This window comes from Vanellus vanellus, assembly GCF_965231255.1.
Source record: "Vanellus vanellus genome assembly, chromosome: Z".
Lineage (NCBI taxonomy): Eukaryota > Metazoa > Chordata > Aves > Charadriiformes > Charadriidae > Vanellus > Vanellus vanellus.
In genome coordinates, this window is record NC_138908.1 from 49782083 (window position 1) to 49805019 (window position 22937).

At 38.0% G+C, this 22937-nt stretch overlaps 1 protein-coding gene across 1 annotated transcript in view; it reads left to right on the forward strand.

Moving 5' to 3' along the window:
• Nucleotides 1-22937, forward strand: part of PCSK5 (proprotein convertase subtilisin/kexin type 5) — a gene marked incomplete at its 5' end in the record, with an annotated part of 199614 nt that overhangs the window by 82983 nt on the left and 93694 nt on the right. The window contains 2 exons of the mRNA XM_082497728.1: nt 585-728; nt 2999-3075. Of these exons, the coding sequence (XP_082353854.1) occupies nt 585-728; nt 2999-3075 (221 nt within the window). The remainder of the gene's footprint in view (nt 1-584; nt 729-2998; nt 3076-22937) is intronic.

A 22937-nucleotide genomic window follows, 5' to 3' on the forward strand; every position in this document is an offset into this window, starting at 1 on the left:
TGTTTTGGTTACAGGTTCTTAACTGCTGCTCATCTCCTGCTGATATTGCACAAAACCTGCCAAAAGCCTTCTTTTGTAGATAGAAATGAATCTGGATTAGTTTCCAGACATTCTGTCAAGAAGTTGTACAGCACATAAGCTCCAAAAAGCAAGGTTTTTTTCCATGACCATTTCTGTACAGGCATTTGTCTACTTTTATCCACATATGGTTTGTTTTTCTGCAAAAATTCAAGTAATTCAAATGTTCGTTTCAAATGAGCGTGCTTAACAGCCAGGAATAGTTGCTTTGGTTTACACATGGCTTCTAGTGGTTCAGTATGGCTGGATGCTTCTCTTTTCTATTGCTTATCATAAAGAGTAATCAGAAAGAGAAACAAGCAGGACTAGCAATTTTCATTTAATTTGGCATTTCTTTTAAAATTATTTCCTTTCCAAATGAAGGTGTTCACATAGTTGCTATTTAAATCAATATGCTCATGTGCTGATTTAAATGGTGATGTTAATGTAAGTAGAATAATATCTCAACCCCACACTGCTCACTAATCTGCAACATCCAACATCTTTGTCTCCTCTTCTCTCCCCAGCACTGCAGTGATAACACCCACCATTGCCAATCAGATATGAATATAGTAGGTGCTTGGAAGAGAGGTTACACTGGAAAGAACGTTGTGGTCACCATCCTGGATGACGGCATTGAAAGAAACCACCCAGACTTGATGCAGAATTATGTGAGTGTCCAAACGAGTCCAGATGTGCTGCTTTATTATTACCCCAAATAAATTTGCTGCTCCTGGAAAGATGGAGGGAGGGAGGACGGAAGGAGGAAGAATCATACAAGGGATTACTTCAAGTGTTAACACCAAAGGGAGGAAGGAAGACAGCTTTTCGTAATCTGTATTGGTTTAGTTAAGACTATGTTCCATCTGAACATATTTAGTATCTGTATGCCTCTGGTAGCTGAGTCCTGAATTTCTGAAGGACTGGAACCAATCATCAGGTGCTTTTTCTTTTTTCTGTAGTTATTTTATTTAATATCCTCACACTCTCCGAAGTGCAATACACTACCTTTCAGTTAATGTGTGCAGCTGAAGTCCATTTTCAACCAATACATTTAGGTAGCAAGACAGCAGCTTTTCTCAAAGACTAATTTTAGGCCTATCCTTCCATATATTTACTTTTAAAGTTATTTATCTTACTGCTAGAAATAATATTAAAGGAAAAGGACATGACTTGTTATGATTCACTCAGTTAAAAACAGGTGTAGAATATTTTGGGGTCTTTCTAATAAATCCGTTATAACTCCAGTGAGTCCCCTCACAATTTGTAATACAGCTGTGTCCTTTGTTTTCTGTGTCCTATGTCTTATATCATGTCAGGAGGTTTCTGTTTGCTTGTGGTTCATCACATTTAAAAGATTGGTTTAAAATAACTTGGAGTGTTGTATAATGTGAGGAGAAGCTCCTTCTCTAGTGGGTGACTTCTTGTGTTAGTGTCAGAGTTTGAAGCTGTTCAGACCATCAGGGCCACACTCTGCTGGAGTGATTAGTCCTGTGCTTTGGGAGCAGGCATTACCTCAGAGCACATGACCTCGAGGACCTTATCATTTGTCTGAAGTAAAGTGTGCAAGGTGTACGTTCACATGAGGTAAGTAAACAAACAAATATATTTGGATTGAGACGGACTGCTGAAGATGACCAGCGCACGGCACGCATATACCTTCAGTCCTATTACAGATGTAGAACTTGTAGAAGACCCCTGAACACAGGCTTTTTGCCAGTGAGCATGTCATCTTGAAAGAGCTTGGAAGAGATGAAGGTGACAAAACCATCTTTAACAACCCATCAAAAGCTGTAATCATTTCCACAGTTTAAAGCCATTTATTTTAAATTAGCCATACTTACATCCATATCCTTCACCATTTTGTATGTGGAAGTCAGCTTTGAAATACACGAGGAGGACTGCACAAACTCAAGTGACAGGCAATTGCCCTTTTTGTCAGTGCATGCTTGGTCCTAATGCATGCCACATCTGTCATTTTAATCTCTTAAGTTGTTTAAACAAACCCAATTTTACCTCTTCAATGAATGACCCGGATTGTATCATATGTCACCTCATCCCAGTACTGTCCTTCCACAGAATTTAAAGCAGCTATTTATTCCCTTACCACCTCCTCTCTCCCTTTCCTCACGCCAACAAGGAATTCCCCCAAAGCAGTGCACATGGCTTGTTTGATGACAAATGCCTTCTATATGTCAGATTATTACTGGTGTGGCTGCAAACAGGAATATTTGAGGTGGATGTGGTAACTGGTTTTGAACAAAGAAGAGATTAAAAAGAGCTGCTTGCCATGTCAACACACCACACGCTACCGCATCGATTAATGGGAGCCATAAAAACCAGTAGCTGTTTACTCTATAAACTATTTTCAGCTGGTAAATGTAAAATATGGAACAAAAATACAGAGATATCTTGCAAATATTTGAAACAGTTACACTCCCAGGGAAATGGGAATGCAGTTTACTTTGCGTTTCAGGCTGTATTTTCATAGTAATATTCTTAAGAAAATTATATTATTCTTATTCCTTGAAACTAAAACTGAAATCTCAGTCATCTTGTGCAGATAATTTCTTGAATCTTGAAACATTTAGCAAAATACCAATTTTGAGAATGAAGCCTCTTAACTTGCAAAAGTTTCTTAGAAGAAATGTTGTCTTCTGGTTAAATGAAACACCACTTTCTACTTCCTCTCTGACACTGGTACTATGTTTTTTCAGAGCATTTGTTATTCTTCTCCCTTTTCCAGAAATAAAATAAAATATGTAAATCCCGTAAGTATTAAATATATAATCCTTTCGTAAAACATGCAATCACCATAAAACCACAGGAATGTTACTTAACCTAATTACTCTCTTGTAGGAACCTGCTGAAGAATGTATAGGCCACATGAGTCAATGGCTAATTAATGAGAAATTGGTTTTCTTTCTCCTGTTGGCTGCAGGATTCACAGGCCAGTTTTGATGTCAATGGAAATGATTTTGACCCTATGCCTCGATACGATGCCAGCAACGAGAACAAGTAAGGCACTATGACATTCATGACGTTTCTAATCTAGGTCGTCAAGTAGAAAGTACGAGTTCTATGAAATTCTAGGAGACTTGAATCCTCATAAAGCAGGGTGATTTGCATTTAAATCCTTGTAAAATATGTATTTATGTCTCTTCCATGCACACTGCATGACACTCTCTGAAAGCATTTGGAGCCATCTGAAAACAGATAAAAATTAGTGTGAAAGTTCTGGGCCTGTGAAATGAACAATTTGCTATGCAGAATGTAAGGAGTGACTCTTACTTTTCTCAGATATCATCTCATTAATTTGTTGGGGGGTTATTATGTGTGACAACTGTCTTGACTTCTGACTCTCTTGAACTTTATAGACTTTGTGTATTGAAGAAATAGACAAGTTAATGGAGATTTTTTTTTTCTAATAATGTCTTTTAAAGTGATAGAGATTTTACTCGTGGAGGTCTGATAGAAACCTTGTAAACCCAGAAGTGGCAATTCTGCCAGATTATAATATCTGTGTCACATGACTGGTTGGATATATCTCTGTGAATGACATGTATCTCCTTCAGAGCTTTGCTTCCTGATATTTGTCATTCCAACTCTGCTCTTCGGATGTGCTATGGTAAAGACTGGGGGAGATGCTGGAAGGGACACCTCACCTCAGGAAGCAGGCCACCTTTCTGCCCCCATGGGTATTTGAGGGCAGTTATGTGTTAGTAACATTTTTTTAACTAGGGACTTGGTAGAAAGAAATACCTTTCTGTGGAATTGCATGAATTAGAGGAAGGAGAATCCTACTAGTTGTCAACATGCTGACTGTGCGTTTTGTTTTCTTGAGGTTTGGGGCTTTTTCTTATAGTGGAAAGCATTTAGTATTGTTTGCCTGCAGAAGAGGTGAAATTTCCTCCTTTACAGAACTGAAATGCTTTTGGTTTTGTGTTGTCTCTTCCCTACAATCCCACAAACTTTCTCCAGAAGAATGCAGTAGGTGCGAGCTGAGAGTCAGCAGCAAAACGTAACGTTGGTTTGACTGGAGGAAGCAATTGGAGCAACCTTGGATCACACCTAGACAGGAGAATCCTCTCATGGTCAACACCTTCCTCATAACAGCAGGGCACCATATATGGACAGGCTGAAGAATGGGGCCTCGTTACACATAGCTGCCTGTTACTTATAGATGTACTCATCTCACAGTGAATCTCAAGGAGCTCTTGTAGCTACTTTCAGCCATAGGGTGAAATAACTGTGAAAACTGAGGTGAATTCTGCCAAATACTTGTTTGGTTAGTCAGCCTGATCCTGCCTGGTAGGCCAAGATGAGAAATATGTAAGGGTTTTGCTCTTAGAAGCTATATAAATACATGTACATACACAGATCTTAGTTGTGATGACTAGAAATACTGTTTAACATAGAAACATATTATGTTGTTATTAATTTTAATAATAATAGTTTATTTATTTGGGACTGCAATCTTGGCATGTGTTTTTATTCAGTTGTTCTTATTTGACGCTGTTTACATGCTGCCAAATATTTTGTTTAGAAACAAGTACATGCAAGAGCTGTTTCTTTCCCTTTTGCTCATCAGGCACATCTTTCTCATCCTATTTTCATACAGAAGCTCAGTTTACTGAATTGTATCTGCCTCTTCTTCACTAGAAATCTCCTACAGCAAGAATGCCATGAGAGAATGAAAAGATAAATTCAGTAAAACCCTTTGTTTCGAAATATGTAAACATTCTGCACGTGCAGGCTACTTTAAGTTTAAACAAAAAGAAAGCACTGATGTGGAACAAATGGTAGATAGCCCTGGTTGCTGTATTGCCTCAATTAAGTTAATGACTAGCTGAGGATTTCAGAGCTAGATGCTTATATGGAAAATGCAAATACTACACCAAAGGTGTTAGGAGGTATTCTCAAGACACATGTTCATTGAAACACAAGAACGAATGAAAGTCTATCAATTCTTACTCTTTCCAAAACCTTCTATTTTTTCTTACAATTGAGGAATTTCATGTGTTGTTATCTCAGTTTTAAAGGTGTCCTGTCACTGGTGTAGAAAGATCAGAATCAGCAAACGTGCTATAAATTTTTGGTGGCTAATATGAGAAATCTTTTGTTTGGCTTATGAGAGGTCTCAGGACTACAAGCAAGGTTTGTAAACATGCTAGGTACCTGAAATCCACTAGGAACATTGGAAGATAAATTGTTCCTGTGTTGGAACATAAACAACTCAGAGTATGTAGGCATTGCCATTTGGTGTGCTGCAACAACTAATTTACATGACTGACCACTTCAGCATCAGCCCTTGCTTTGAACTACATGTCCATATATGTTCTACCCAGAACAAAGTGTTGGAAGAGCAAGACAATGGCTGTGTGATCACCACCAAAGGGTGGTCACTCCCACTCCTTACTTCATGTTTGCCCTTTCCTCTTTTCCCAGCCTTTGTGCAGGTCTCCAGGGTGAATCACACTGAAAACTGTGCTGCCAGCAACAGCAAAAACAAATTGCATTTTTGGCCAGGTCAGGCAAGTACCTCATTCAGCTCAGCCTGAGGTCAGAGGAGAGCAAGACAGGCACAAGTGGGGACAACAAAGCATGGCCTGAACCTCTCACTTGCAATGTCAGTTTCAGTGACGTAAGATGACTGTATGACAGTGCCCCAAGTGCCTATGACTACTGTCCACAAAACTGAGTGTGATAGACAGGCGGTTGCTAGCAGCGGCCTCCAAGAAGTTTTGAGAAAAGATGTGATGGTCAGCCTGGTCCTCTGTGAGTACTCCTCAGCTCAGCTGCCAGTTTACATCACAGTACATCCCTCTCTCCTACTGTCCACCACTCCCCATCCCCACATACACGTCAGGGACACATCCTGGCTCACCTTTGTGAAGATGCTCCTGTCCTTGGAGTTGAGGCATGGCAAGAGTACACTTGGAGGAGTCCTAGTTTAGGTGCACTTTCAGCGGTTCACCCTCTTTGGTGCTGTGAGGAGCCACGTACCTCCAGCTGTGAATCACAGCTGAATCTTGTTCTTTGGCTGAGTACTGAAGTCATCACTTTCTTACAAAGCATGTCCAGAGAAGGAAGGCTGCTTTCTGTTTGGTTGCTAGTTAGAGTTTTAGATGGGATATAAAACTGTACTGATTCATTTCTCTCCTAGGACTGTGGGATTTGGGTTTTTGCACCATGCCTTCCAGGTGAATACCCTCACTGCCTAACCCCTAAGGTCCTGCAGTGAGATGTGGTGGTGGAAGGGCCAATACTGTGCTGTACTGGGCTTCATCAGTGTTACCAGGAGGTACAGAGTCAGTGTAGAGTCAGCTTTTGGACACAGAGGATACATGAAGCATGCTTTCAGTGTAAGATTACTAGGCAGCCCAACCTCTGCTTAGACGCTCAGTATTTCCGATTAGCAGATACACGGAGCCAGTTGAGCGGCACCTAAGCACCTTCAACTTTTCGGGATGTGACCTTTCCTTCCGTAGTTCCCGCTGGACTCAACAAGAATTAAATGGCTACATAGGTACTGAAAAGCACTACTAGTAGCCTATGTATATTTTTATGTGTCTAAAATATCTTTAGAAATCAGGGCAGGAATTCTGATTATGCAGCATATGTGGTTATTTGGCACTAGATACCCAAGTTGTGCCTGGCAGTTGAGGTAACCACAACCAGGGAACATTCTGAACACCGTGCTTTGCAGGGACTTCATAATGTGCAAGATCAACTTGGTTGATTCCTGCTTCCTGCTATAGCAACTGGACAACATTGCGTAATGATGATTTGTGTCTTCCAGTAAAGGTGGGATGTACAAATGCGCTATCGTTTCATGAAATGATCTAGTTTATTCTGCCTCATTTTGTAACCCAACCTTAAGGGGTGGAATGATAAAGAGTAAAAAGGATTGCTGTAAAAATAAGTAGGTGTCTCTGGGCAGCTTTGCACGCAGCTGTGAAACATCAGGGTACTGGGTCTGTTCACTGGCTTTTCACTTTTAATTAGTAATGAAGGCTTTCTGTTGCCAAGGCTTATTGGTGAGGAAAAGAAATTAGAAAAAATTAACTTGGGGTTTGTGAAGCAACTGTAAATAACCAGAGTGGCACTTTCAAAAATTGTATTTGTGAAGTTTTACAATAAATCTTCCATTAGTTAAGGAGAATAGGAGAGTAGAAAGAAACATTAGACTAATCTTTCAAGGCTTGTAGTCAAAATCAGGGTGGGACGATAGTTTCTTTAACTACTATGGTATGTAGGAGTCCTGCCAGAAGTTTACTTTGGTTTCTACAAATTGGCAGCAAGTCGTGAAGCTTGTAAATGGTACAGGCCTATACTAGAGCTTCCTTTTGCTCAGAGGCTAAAGACAACAGTCAGCTGTGGATGAAGTCATTCCTGCTATGCAAAGCATCTTGTTTTGGTTTACTGCTGAGTACTGCTGCTTTATTCTTTTTCTGTTATTCTACCATTACCTGCAACCATCTGTGTTGAAACAACTAGGCATTATCAGTCACAGATCCTTAGAATGCAGATGGGATCACTGAAATGGTACGCTACCCATTGCATAGCCTCAGAAATAAAACAGAATTATTCACAGTATTAAAAAATTTTGCTTTTTTGACCAAAGGAAAATGAGTTTTTCTGTTTCATAAGAAACTTCTCAGAGATGATATTTCAAAGCTTATGTCTTATTCTGCTGAGAGGTACTTTTATAAAATAGAGGACCTTTTAAAAAAGTTCTTTAAATAATACCAGTTGACTTTAATGCAGTTCTTATTAAACTTATGTAAGAAAAAGTAAAAGTAAGCTGTCGTTGCTGTTTTGGAGATACTGAGTCACTTTTTGGATGCCTCTTCAACATTCTTCAGTGATGCATCCCACTACATAAATAACTTACTTTAATAACCTTCTAAATTATTTTTTAATAAGTGTAAGATTTTTGGGATACAACAACTTTTGCTGTTCAGAAATCATAAGAAACACAAGCTACTTTTGTCTAAAGTTTGTGATATCTGGACAGCTTTACATCCTTTCTCACAACAGCAAAAAAAGTTGAGTTAATGGGTTTCAGTCCTGCTTGATCCAACATATTGACATTGGTTTTCTGTGGCATCCATTCCGATTCATTGTTGCTTTCCTTTGTCAGTCATATTAATGTAGATGCTTAATAAAATGACAAAGGCTTAATATTCTTCCAAGAGTGACAAGCTGTTAGCTTATACTGTCTGCTTCCGTCGAAGACCTGTAGTATGTCCTGAGCCATTTAATCAGAATGGATACTAGGTATTTGACAGGCAGATCAGCTTTTGTTGCCTCCTGGATGGTCAGTAAAGTAAAAATAAAAAGCTTCATTGCCTGCTGTGACACTATTCAGAGCAGACATCTGAAGAACTGAGCACAGTCAAACCCAGGGAGCCTGAAGTCTCTCATCGCTGGCTTGAAAGATCATCTCAAAAAGGTTCACACTACAGCAGTGTGAGAGAAAGGAGTGCTGACAATTCGGGCTGTCTATGTAGTTTATGCATTTTGATTGCCAGTGTACACCTGTTGCTATTGCTTTGAAATTGGCTTTGTCCTGTGCTGCAGACAAAACTGAAGGTAAGATAAGCTGTGCTGAGAAGCACCGCTGCACCATCTTGTGCTTTATGTTTTGTGTAAAAAACAATTCTGCTGTCAGATGGCTAGTCACAACAACAGTAAAAGACCTTGGCAATTTTTCTAGACTAGTCACTACTTTTTTTTGATTTTGCTTGCACGAGGCTTTCAAACAAGACTGAACTGCAGATCCCAAGGCTCACAACTGCAGGGAGGACCAGGGAAAGCCAGTGATTTAGCCATGGAAGGAGGCTAGAGAAAAGTTGGAGCAATGTATCAACTCCCAGGAAAAGGCCTTTTTCAGAGGGAAGCTCCATTGTGTCTGCGCTTTTTCTGTGGTCTGGCTTTTCTTCTTGACTTTCTCTAGCCTCTGCAGTCTTAAAACCCAAAGGATTCAGCAATGGTGTCATCTGGCAGAGCGTGCTCTGTCCAGTGCCAGCGCATGGCATTGTTAATTCCAGGTACCAATGACTGAACGTCAGGTGTCTAGTGTGTCTTAGAGTCACAGCAAATTTAATGGACTTTGGGTTAGGAACCTTTTGTTAGGAAACTGCAGATTTTTGGATTATTTTCTCTGAAGTGGTGAAGCGTTCATTTATGAAAACCAGTGTCTGAACTAAACAGTCAGAGATCATTGGTCTAGAAGCTTCAGTCAGAGATTGCAATCCTGATTTATCGTGTTTTGGTTCTATTCTGATTTTAAACTCAATGGCCTTATCACCATATCCTATTGTGCAGCAATTTTAGCAGATGTTAATAATGAAGTAGGGTGCAGTCTGTGTCAGCTTACAGTGAGATTGCCACATTTTGCAAGGAGCGGCGTTAGTGATTCATCAGCTAGCCTCCAAGTTAATTACGATCCAGTGACACAACCAAGTGCCTAGGGGCATGATGCAGCATGGAGATCATGAGAGATTAGATCTGTGTTGCTTGCCAGTTGCTGTAATTAAAGGTCCCAGTGCAAAATTGTAAAAATAAGGGAGACAAACATTGCAGCTTGCAGAATTGTCCTGTGCTGAAGTAGGATAATTTTACAGATTCATTTGGAGCATGCTTTTCTTCACTTTCTGTTTCAACTGTTACTTAGAGTCCTTGTGTGCTGTTACCCAATAAACATGCCTGTCCTTCTGGTGCTGTACCTCAGGGGTAATCATCATACATCCTTTGTTTCTCTCAGGGAAGGACTGAAGGACTTGATGCACGTGTGTAAAATTTTTTAGAGGAAAGCTTTTTTCCTTGAAGGAAAAATATTGTAGAAACACGAAGGATTAATCTCCACCACATAGTGCATTTGATAATGTTTTTATTGTAATCTAAAAAGGGTTTTTAACCTATGGGAAGAGAGAAGGTCTGCATTAAAACAGAACAGAAAACAAGCTAATTGTTGACGTTTTGAAATTTTCATTTTCCTGCTTCAGAATAAAACTTGTGTTCATTTGAAGAGCATTTCATATTGACAATGAAAAATTCATTGGACTACAGGGCTTGATTCAGTAGCATTTTAATCCAGGTTCTAGCTTCAATAGTGGAAAATATCCTAATGAAAGTTTTGTTGAACTGCCAAAAATTGTCTTTTTGGTAAACTCTTCTAGTCTGCTCATTATATTATCACACTGCATTACATAACCCCCTCTGAAGTCCACAAGTGGTATGAGTTATAATTTTTTGAGAGCCAAAGGAAAGACATTTCTTTGAGTAGTCATTGAAAGTGAGAGAAGTCAAACAGAGGAATAAACAAAAACAAAGTTCAGCCAGAATTCCAGTTGCTCGAAGACGAAAAAAATAATCCTTTTTCACTACCTTGGTATCGGTCACTGGGTGGTATTTCTCACTGCCTAACTGGTGTTTGAGGAGCAGTGTTCTTCCTTTTTATAATGTATAAGACTCTCATGGTCTCAGAACATTTAACCACAACACTACAGGAAAGCCTTTTTCCTGTTTCTAATTACTGAAGTACCAGACAATGAGCTCACAAATAAAAAGAAATTCTAAAACATTATGCAACCGCTTCTAGTTCTTTTATGTAAATAATTGATAACAATGAGTCAGATCTTCCCCTCCAATTCAAAGTCAACAATAGGAGGGATATAAGCTTTGATAGTTAAGGTATTTGTGGCATTCACTTCTCTGAGTTCTTTTTTATGGAGAGTTAGATATGAAAGTTTTTTTTCAGATGGTCTTTTTCCCAGAGTTGGTATTTCCTCTCAGTATGCGTCTGTATTTTGAGGTTTTGAACTTAGGAGGACAGAGTCTACAACTACAGTAGGCAAGTTTTGATTTGGTAAAATGGTAGACCAGTTTCAAGTTGCATAGGTTTATACATACGGGTCTACAGCCGAGTAGAATTTGAAAGCATATGTACATTTCTATGTGTTGTCCCCTTTAGAGAAAGTTAAAGAGTGGATCCACGCTATGGATGTCGTAATTAGCTTTGCCAGCTGATTTCACAGTAGTCAGTTCAGTCAAACACAGTGCAAAATGTGGTTCATTGAGACTTCCCTGCCAGCACATACATGCACAAAGTATAGTATAGATTTCCCCTTTAATGCTTGTGGCATCAAAAACAGACCTCTAATTGCAAGTTTGATAAAGCAATTGTGAATCCAGTGTCAAAAGCTTTTTAATTGAAGCATTTTTCTGAATAACATGCTATTAGCAGTTGAACTCTGCAAAGTTATGTTATAATCAAATGTCTTAATGGCTTTAGTAGGTGTTTTTATAAGACATTTTCAGGATAAAACTCTCAGATGTTGCTTTTTCTGACAAATGAAAAAATATGCATCTGTATAGGTTTATTGCTGTAGGCAGGCTTATTTTTTCTAGCCTTGTTTTACATTACTGTGATTTTGTAATTTTTCTTAAAGATACACAGTCAAATTACTACATTTGACACTTTAAGCAAAGTCAGATTGCTCTCTTGAAAACAAGTTACTTTTTTTTTCCTGAAGGAAAGCAATCAAGATAGAGAAATTCAGATCCAGAACTAAAGCAATGGCTGTCCATCATAGATGTAGATTGCACTGATGTGGTCTATGCTACAAAAGTTTAACCTGCTTTGAAAATTATTTGTATTGCTATAGGGTCCCACAGCAATCATCAAATCTCTGGTTTTGGCAAACTGAGGTAGAGACTATGGCCTGTTTACTTCTCCAACATGTGGGATGGTGAGGCTGTTGGCTAGAGGTGTCAAAGAGTGCCAAAGAGAGCATAATGATGTGTTACTTCTGCTTTCAGCCCAAACTTATGTCCCTGCACTACTCTTCTTAACACTCCATAAACATCATATGAACAGCTACTAACTTGTTCTGCAGTGTAGTGAGTGTGTGAGAGTTAGACTTCTTATGCTGAAACACCTTTTCCAATTAGGAGCAAACCTTGCTCCTGCCAAATCAATGATATAAATTTCATTAAAAAACAATTATCAATACAGATAAGAGTAGGACTTGAGCTTATTTCAACAATTTTCTCAGTCATCTTCGAATTGCAGCTCTAAAGAGAAATGAGAGGTCTATTTAATGCAGAACAGCATCAAATGAAATTTAGGATTAAGCATGGTACGTATCTTGCACAGTGCAATTGAAATTGCAGTCAGAATTCAAAATAGGTAGGAAGTATGTCTCTGAGCTGGAATATGGTGGAGACCCAGAGTTATAAAATATTCATTTCTTTAAAACGTTGTCACAGCAGTCATCCACTATTAGAAATGGAGTATGCAGAATAGGTAAAAACCTGTCTGCGACCTGTCTGCACATCACTGTATTGCTCCTCTTTTTTGCCTTATGACCTTAGGGTCCTTGCATCTGGCAGTATCTTCCTTGAATGAAAGCATGAATTTCTTTTTTCACTCAAAGCATTCCCCTGAACTGTTTTTGGGATGTCCAGTGGACTACTTTTCCTGCCAAGGAGGTCTAAACATGAAACCTCAGATCTGCATTCTTGTATTCATAGGATATTTTTTGTTTCTGCCTAGGTGTGATTTGAGTACAACTGATGCAACATATTTTTGAAAAGGTTTTTTTTTTTCTGTTTCATTTGTTTTTTTAATTGCACAGAAATGATTGGACTCTAATGTAGAGATTTTTAAGTAAAAGGAGATTGCCCAAGCATCTGAGATCTCTCCAGCTGATGTATATTGGTGTCAGTCTGGATAAAAAACATGAATCAGGATAAATAGTGACCGATAATATACTGTCATACCAAAGCTTGTGAAACAGAAGATGTGGAATGCAAGATAAAATACCTAAGTACAGAGTGTACCTGGACATGAATTTAAGGTGACAAAGAACATAGGCATTAGTGTTACGTTGTTTTAGTAATGGTGCTCTAGGAACATGAGCAGTCCTGATAAAGCATTTTTAATGGCTTGTTTTTCCTAGTTATACCAGGTTGTACTGGATCTGGTTGGGGCAGTGTTCATTATGGTGCTATGTTTTAGATTTGTGACCAAACAGTGTTGATCATCTGTGTTTTAGCTACCGCTGAGCTGTGCTTGCACGGCGTGAACGCCTTCTCTGTTTCTCACGCTGCCCCCTCAAGCAAGAATGCTGATGGTGGACAAGAGGCTGGAATGGGACACAGCTGGGACAGCTGATCCCAGCTGACCAAAGAGATATCCCATGCCATATAACATCACGCTCAACACTAAAGCTGGGGGGCAGTTTTTCCAAATTAGCTGTTGCTTGGGCATTGCTCTGCAGGTGGGCAGTGATGAGTAATTGCCTTTGCATCACTTGGTTGTGTTGGTTTATTTTTTTTCTTTATTTATTGAGCTGTTTTATCTCAACCAACAAGTTTTTCTCACATTTTCTTCTCCAGTTCTCTCCCCCATCCCAATGGGAAGGAGGGAGCGAGTGACTGGGTGGGGGCTAGCTGGCTGCCGGGGTCAATATGCCAGCCTTTTAATAATGTATTGGTTCCCAGGAGTAATTCTAATATCTTTGGAAGGGTTCTTTATGGTAATAGATATCTGAAGCATTATCCCTGTGAGCCCAATTTCATGGGGAAGTTGACCCCAGATCTGCGACGAGATAAGTTACTCTCTGTGTGTGTAGGCATGTTCTGGTAAAAGGGACTTATGCTCCAGAGAAGTATCCAAATGTGGAGCTGTTGCCAAGCTGTTGGTCCCACAGTTGCTGTGCTGGTCCAGTGGTCCCTGAAAATCAACACATAACTGACACCTGTAGCAGTGAAAATGACTGGATGAAGTGTGGGGTCGTTAGAAAACAATAGAAGAAAAGTAGAAAAATAACTTTACTTCTTCACTTCCATTATATCATTTCAGGTACTGCATGTAGCAACAGCAGATACACTTGTCAGAGGAATTTGTGATACCTGCAGGTGTCAGATATACAGGACACTTCAAATACATAGCAAACTTCTCACCAAAGGAGGTGAAGTTCCCCTGAAAATCTTAGAAATCAGCTTGCCAGCTATAAGATCAAATAGATGAAAAGCATTAGCCAAATAAATTCCAGCACTTGGTTTCTTCATGCACAATTAGATTGCAATGTAAAGTTTTTCAATTCAGAGGGCATACCTCTACCGTGGGCCAGCGCTAACGTGGAACAAAATACTCGCCTCTCACTGGCTTAAATGCAGTTTGCTAGCTTATGCAAGGATGCTGAGAAATTTCAGTCGGCAGTTTTATTCCTGGTTTTGTTTACAGATGCGATATGATGATTTGCTTACAGAGCATAGGAAACGGTATAGAATGTCTATATTTATTCTGAAAGCTACCATTATTAAGCTGGGGCTATTCTAGTAGAGGTGCTCCTTCTAGTCTCAGATTTGCAATTTAACCTCTTGGTACCTTTTCAGTAGGATGAGAATATTAGTATTTCCTGATGTGCAACAGTATGTCTTTTAAAGTCAGTAGACATTATAGTAAAAGGTGGTGAAATGCAAGCAGGTGGGAAAGCAAATTTGCAGGTTTTAGTTAATAATTTTTTCCCTTTGCTCAAAAAACAGATGACAGACTACTTCACCTGTGCCCATCTTATCCAAAGCTCTTCTTTATGCCCGCCATATAGATCACACAGTGTAACCAGTACACAGTGAGCTTTCTCAAGTACAAGAATGTTCACTGTAGGTGGTATATCTGGAATTTTCAGCAGCAAATTTCTAGCGAGCTTTACTCATTATGTCCAAGCCTGTGTTTTCTAAGGTTATCTTAAATAAATATGGGTGGATTTTCCTAGGAATAGCAAGTGCATGGCCTAGCCAAAATAGTTATTGTGTCAGTATTCCAGTTCTTACTCTAAATCTTTTAAAAAATATTGAAAATTATAATACATCATCAGCTTTAGATACCTGTATATTCAGAAACACTGACAATGGTTCATTAGTGAAATTTAATAAATAAACCTGCAGCTTAAGTAAAATTAAGTTAATAGGAGGGATTCATAAAGCATACCAAGAGTTTCTGATTTCTGTAAACTAATATTGGGAGTGATGCTGACTTTCTTTGCAATCAGAGGCCTTGTTTCCCAATTAGGATTAATTTTAGACTCTGAAAACATTAACAAAACCTTAAACTATGCTCATTACCCATATAGTTGCACGAGAAGAATTAGTGTAAGGACTTATTTTCCAAGTCTCATCTTAAATATACTTATGTCAGGTGGAAATATTTTTTTTGTCATTAACAAGCATAAATTAAGGTGATATAAAACACTGTTAAAATGGTATAAGAAGGTGACTGCTAAGATTTTTGCTTGTTTGTTTAAATACATTTACTTTTACATCTTTCCATTTAAATCAGCGCAATTTGTAAACATTATAGACATGGTTCTTGATGAAGGAACACATCTGCTGACAACATCTAGAAATTTGTCTCATGATTTTGTGAGTTTTCCTGTTGACTTACAGATTTCTTTCCAGTCTCCTTTTGTGATGACACATGGATGTTTTCAAGTTCGGTGTTTGTTTGATTGCTTTGGGGGTTTTGTATTTTCAATTAGAAATCTGGTGTAGGGCATTAACTATGAAAATGACAGGATGACCTTTGTGTCACAACTGATTTTTTTGCAAGGATGTAGAAGTTTCTTGCATGGGGATAGAAAGAAATGGAAAGAGAAAGAGAGGGTGCCTCTGAGGCACCTGCTGAGTTATTTTCTAGTCAGCTGGGACCCGTAAGTATCCAGACAGCATTTCTTTGTCATGGGGCAGCATCCTTTTGCAGGCTCAAGCATGTATATAGCATTATAAAGACTTTAGAAGATGGTGCATTGACTGCAGCATGGGAGTATGAACTGTCAGGGTCATTATTTCCTCTGCAGCTTCCACGTTCAGGATTTGTCTTGCTATGATTTCAATATATTTTCCATGCATATATTGCTTGTATTATCTATATGCTGATATTGAACTGAAAAATGAGATGTATCTGGAGGACCTGCTGGCGACATCAACTGTTTCTCAACAGATGACCTAACGCATGTGCCAGCTATGTCCAGCCTTACACAGAAAACGGCAGAGAGGCAGCCACAGACCCACATTTATTCTTCCTTCTCCCCAAAGAAATAAGGTGTTTCTACTTTGTGGAGATGAAGTGGATTTCAGCCAGGTATACTCGAAACACTGAATGACCCAATGTAGGTTACTTTACTGCTGTGATCTGCTGGCAATGTTAATGTATAACAGAGATACAGTGTCCCAATCCAGAAGGAGGTGGTACTGGGAATGTGATTTATTCTGTTTGGTATTTTTAGTGAATGCCTTGGGAAATTTCAAAGATTGCTTTATTTCTGCGAGAGTACAGTGTTACTTTACTGTTATTAAAAATTAAGTAAGTAAGGTTATTGGGATGCTGCAGAATCTAAGTTCTAGGATTGCATTCTGTTGACTCAGACTGTTGCAGAATGGGAAGCAACAATTTAATTATTGTATTGAACCAGTAATTCCAAGTGTAAAAAAATTAGCTAAATTAATCATTTTTACAAGGGGATTACAACAATTTGTCTTGTGTAAAAATACATGCCTGATTTTGTCTGTCTCTTTCTTTCCCCCATTAAGTTGTATAATGCAGTAGTTCCCCTTGCCATTTTGTTAGCCATATTCCATAAAGATTTGAAAATGGGCTTTCGTTTGTCCCTTTTTCTGTATGTCATGAATGAAGTGATAAAATTGTCTGGTCTCACAGATTAAGAATGAGAAAAGTATAGGCACATATTCAGTTCTTCCCAAGTGTTTATGCTACTCTATTCTTCAGGCTGCACACAAAAAGGGATCAACCACCCTCATATACATAAAATGATTGCCAGAATTGCTTGGAGCACATCCTGCTTGTTCTATGACTTTCCATCCGTTCTACAGCCTCTCAACCAGTTTGAATTAGGTTAAAAAAACATCTTTTCGCTTATGTGGCCGGGAAGCCCTAAAGTCTAAGCAGCCTCATATCCTTCAGTTTCAAAAGCAAATAAAATAGTCCTTTTGATTAGGTATATCTAGGTAACGATATACTGTTCCAGGGTAATAGTGGCCTTGATGTTGCTGCTGAAGGGGTTTAATTCCAGTGCACAGGAACTAAACTGTACTGTTTATACTTGTGATTTGCTTTAATGAATGAGAACAAGAGATTACCTGCCTTAAGGAGGTTACTGTACAGTTAATGTGAAAGTCTGTATGAAAAAAAAAAGCTCGGCTGAAGGTTTTGTTGTTTGCTGGGCTTTGGAACAATTTTATTTCTTCTTACCAAGGCTTTTTTCCCTCCAGAAAAGAGGTTGAATTAAAACTTTACTTTGGGTTAAAGCATATTAAGACATCCGTCTTTTTTTTTGTTTGTTTTATTTTTATTTTTATTTTTATTTTTTATTTTTATTTTTCTTTTTAATACATAAAACTATATACTTTGCTAAATATATTATTTGATGATTGTGTTTGGTTTTGCTTGTTGCTTTCTATGTCATATTTCATTGGCTCCGTCAGACCTTTTATTCATTGTTTTGCCTTTGGTAGAAAATACAGAAAAAAAGTATATTTGTTTTATACATTAAAATTCATTTGCCCACTCACAAAACAAAAACTGTGAAATGGTAATTAATATTATGGAAGCATAGTCCTTTGCTGGGCTCACATCAGAACTTCACACTTGTGACAAATTAGCTGCTTACTAACAGCTAACAAACAGAGAGAGTGGCAAGGCAGCATCGCTGTTACCCACGCTGTTAAGTTTAAGATGTGCGTGTCTGAGATGTGAAGCGTTCCATGTGTTTGTTTTAATGCTGTCATCTTTGATTTTATTTGTGAGAAATAGATGAGATATTTTCAAGTTATTCTTTAAGTAACTTCCCATAATCTTGCAAAAAGTCATTAGCCTTGGGGACCTTGACTCAAGACAGCTTCCAGTCCTGTGCTGTAACCACATTGCAACACTGTCATGCTCAGAAACAGGACATTGTCTGTGATGTAATACCCAAGCCTTTGGCATTTGTCCTAATATCTCACATTGAACATTTGTGTAACTTGTTTTTCACATTTACTGTGTCATCTCTTTCTCCACTATTAGTATCCAAATATCTCTCCTTTGTGAAATAGCTTTATTATTATTATTAATAGTAGTAGTAGTAGTAGTAGTAGTATTTTTCAGCTGTAACACATTGTGTTTAAAGGCTACAGATTAAGGTTTTCCTTGCCTATGTTTTTAGCAGTTCCTTTATACTTCCTTTTTCAGATGTTCCTAGAACAACATCCCAGTCTAGTGTTTTTTTTTGATCCTCCAGATTATTAGAGACCGTCTATATATGAACAAGTCTGAAATATTATGTCTTCTGCACTACATAAGACATTGCTTTGGGATGCAATAAAATGTGTTTCTGATAAAATGCATTTCTGATCATTGCTGTTAAAATATATTTTTTTCTCCAGCAGTTATTACATTGTCATGTCTCAAATATCACATTTTCCTGTTTGCAAATATATTCCAGTGTAAGAGAAATCTTTGAAAACATTTGAAAATTTAACTAAAGATTAATTTTGCAAAAAATAAATGCCAACTCAGATATTTTCCTACAGGTAACGATGGCTACCTAAAATTCCATTCTTCTTCCCCCCAAAGAGGTTTGAAAATTATTTTAACATTTAAAGTTCCTTTAGTCCTGTAATTTTCAATGTCCACCAACTACATAGGTTGGTTCCTGTTACAGGTTCCACCCCTGGGATTCTACTCTAATTTATAATAAAGACTAAGTAATTTTTTTTCTAATATTAATGCATTGCCTTTATGCATAGGGAATATGTTTATTACATAATTACGCTGAGAAAGGAAATTCGCGATTACCATAAACAGGTTGCTCAAACACAGCCTATTAAAATTTATTTAACCTTATGTAAACTTTTAGACTATCTCTTCTAACCTTTCCACAATTATTGAATACCCACTGTTACAATATGTGCAGCACAGAACTTGCTAAGGATGTGAAGTTTTCTTCTTTTCTGTAAACATTTCCCTGGATTAAAAAAAAAAAAAACAAAAACAAAACATAAACCAAACAACAAACGAACAACCCCAAACATGCAAACAAAAATGACCCCCCAAACTCCCACTGTTTTCTTCATTTGTTTACAAACTAATTTCAGTGTTGCATATCTCTTAGAAAACCTCAGTAAATTACTGGCGTGCCCAGAGATGTTTGTGATGGGCTTGCATTGAAATGCTCTGAAACTCTGTTCTACTTAAGTTCCCATTCTGAAAAGACTCATTGGTGACAGGTTGAAGTGGGCTGGACTATAATGTTAGTGTCATGAAAAGCTGGAGGGCTTTAAATCCTCCAGTTCCCTGAGCTTTTTGTGTTCTGAAATACTTGATGAACTCCAGAAGAGTTAAATATGGCAAAGAAATGCACGGTCAGAGTGTTTGTGGAATTCGAAGAATAGCTGTCAAAGATGGAGTCTCTGAAATGCAGAGCCAATTTACACGGCAAGGGCTTGTGAAATTACCAGCAGCTGTCTTCACTAACCTTGAATATTTCCTTACTCTAAACACTCAGAGGGGAGCTTAATTAATTTTATCTTAAGATGTTCCTCATGCCTCGTATCTTCTTCCTCTCCTGAAAGGCAAATTAAGAGTGATTTTTGAAAGATGAACGTCTTACGTTTAAATTTTGTTGGTGGGATGGGGAGTGATAGTTAATCACAGAACATGCACCTTTTCTCTTTCCATCATTGCCTGAAATACTGAGGCATTTCTGTCTCAGAAAAAAATCTGTTACTGAAAAAAGTTACTTTGTGTAACTGATTAGCGTGTAGCTCTTGAATTTCTCTTATCTTATACTTAGAGAGCCATCAAAAAACTGTACCTTTAGCATCCAGGCACTTAAGCACTGTTCATGCACGCAGCAGAAAAAAAGAAACATACACCTTCCACAGAAGTGTACTTCTTCAACAATTTATTTCAAGTTCTCTGTGTAATAGCGAGGGCATCATAAGGCAAAAAAATGTTTACTACGGTCTTCCTGAGTAAGTCTTTGACACCTTACTGACTTAATGACAGACTGACAAATGTCCTCATAAAAAGAGAAGAAAATCAATCTTAATTGCCTGCTATTTGCTTTGTTCTTTGTGTTATTTTTCTCTCATATACAAAAATGAAAATAAATACATTTCTGAAAAAGTTGTACGTATTTGCCTGGAATGGAAAAAATTGCTAAAGGAGTCAAAGCTAGGCGGAATCATAAAAGATGGTTTCATGGTGGAAAGTGCTGGCCAACTCTTATCAGCAACTAAGTACAACTTTTTTTGAAGATAATGCCTGTGACATCTTATTTCTAGTACCTGATGGCCTTTTGAGCCTAACTCTGTCTTTGAATAGCGATTTTCATGCCTTTCCTTATGAGACAAACAACAAAAAAGCTTTATTTCTTTCCATTCCTTTTCTTTCTATTAAACTCCAGGTAGGAGACACTTTTGTAGATGGGCAGAATGTCTCATAATCAAGCTTTCTTTCAGGTTGCTATTCTGTGATCCTACATCACCCTGACATTAACACAAAGGACAAATGCAAAACCTTTTAGCTGAGTGTCTCTTCAAAGTGCCATTTAATAGCCTGGGAACTTATTTCCCTTCAACATAAGCTGGCAAAGGATCCAGCAAAACGAAGCATCGACCCTTAAAAGTTTATCAAGATAGGCCTTTGTAGAAGGGCAGTCATGCCCATTCTTCTAGGACTGCATCAACTTTTTAAACATGTTGTATGTGATGCCACCATCCCACAAAGACAGGAGATTGTTGTGTGTATATACGATATATATACTTTCACAAAAAAATGCTAACTTGAACATGCCTCTTGTTTCACCTCTTGTTACTGGTTATGCTGCCTCCATAAACTGTTTGAAGTTTTCAGGATTTCATGCTCAGTAGAAGTTTTCGTAGCTTTAGACAGACTTAATCAATTTCAGGCATCAGTTTCATCATATTTGTTTGTCAAGGTAGTTAAGAAATTAGTATAATGATTAATCAGAAAGCTTTTCTAATTTTAACTGCAGAATTCAAGAGTCTGCTCCAAACTGGAGACCTCCCGCAAAAATCAAGGACAGAGAAAATTAAAAGCAGTGTGGAAAGAACTTAATTTTTATATGCAGATTTTTAAGAAAGTCTTCTCTTTCACAGCATAATTGAAATATTACTTAAAGGACCCATAAAAGATAACATATTAAAACAAATTGAGTTGCAAATATGATTAATTCACACAGTGGGAAACTGGTTTTGTAAGTGCAATTTTATACATATGACCTTGAAATGGATAAAACAACTTTTAATGTTGTGATTTCCATTATAAATGTAGAATGCAATTAACAATAATCTTGGCCGAGAAGCAAGGGTCCAACATAAAAACCTGCTTACAAAATAAATTTATACCATTAATGGACTTAAAATATGATAAAAAGAAGGATTTTCCAATATGTGAGGAGTAATGAAGTATTCAGCAAAGTTGATTTAACATACATGTTGTAACACTGTCTGAAGACCTAATTCTCTCTGGAATATGCTTTTTTGTAGGAGAAAGTTGTACAAAATTTCTTATTGTGCTTTAATTCGGTAAATATGCGTCATGATACTTCCATACCCTACCTTTAAAGCCTTGTGTACTTCTTAGGGAAGTAACATCTACCACCGCAGCTACTTCCACGTCAGCTGGACTTCAGGCTACATTTTTGTGTTGCTCTTAATTTCATGTTACTCTGGGTTGCTGCTGGGAAGTGAGTCACGCTGTGATCCCCCTACGCCCCTCTGTTTCCTCTCTACAAATGTTACATGGCCCTGGGGCGACCGGGGTGCGTTTGGTGATCTGGTGGAAATCTAACCCTTTTGATGGTGCTCGGTGGATGTAGCTAACAAAGTAGCAGGTACCCGTATGCTCCGCTGGGAACCGTGGAGAAACTTGAGCTGTTTCTTCCATTCTTCTTCAGGCAACCTCCCTCCCACAGATGTGGTTTCCATCCATCCTCTTTCCCTACTGAAAAACCTTCCTCCCATCACTGCCTCCCAAAACTGGTACCCAGGAGGGGATTCTTGCCAATGCAGTCTCCCTCTGGGAAGCTGCGGCTCGACCACATGCCTTTCACCAGGCAGGCAGTGATTTATCAATAAATTATATGCACTGAGGTGATGTCTGCGGGTATTTCTACATTTCTAGAGTATAGTCATCCGTGCTTTGATGTCTGAGCGATAACACCTCTAAACTTATTTGTGGCACCTTACAAAATCATAATGAAAAGAAGGGAAGTTTGGGAATCTTGTGTCTTGTAAATAATTCTTAAGACAGGCATTTTCCTATAAATATTAATACAATTTAAAAAGAGACTACTTCAAACAAACACAGAGCTAGAACACTATTTGAAAAGACTTGAAAATGAAAAGGATCTTTTTAAAACTTGTTTTCATCTGTGATTCCTGAATTATTTAGTTCAGGCTTTTCAAAATAATTCTGAGATAAAACATTGGTTTATCAATTAGACCTAAACAGGCTTTCTTCAAATGAAGAAAATTAGGCTTGAAAATTAGGCTTCATATGAAAAGTAAATTTCAAATTCAGCCTTGAAAAGTTCTCTGATCGAGTTTGGCAACCCAGTGATGAATTGTGAACAGCTTAATAGGAAATTAGTTGAGATATGCGTATAATTGTGAAACCTTGATCCAGCTTTAGGATTTATCAGCATCCAACTTGTCACTTTGATTTTGTGAATAAAGGTTACACTTTTCTTATAGATTATATTTATCTTACTTATCTGATAAACTGAATGATCTCCTTTGAAATTCTAACAATTGATCACTTTTTTTTGTTATATAATAAT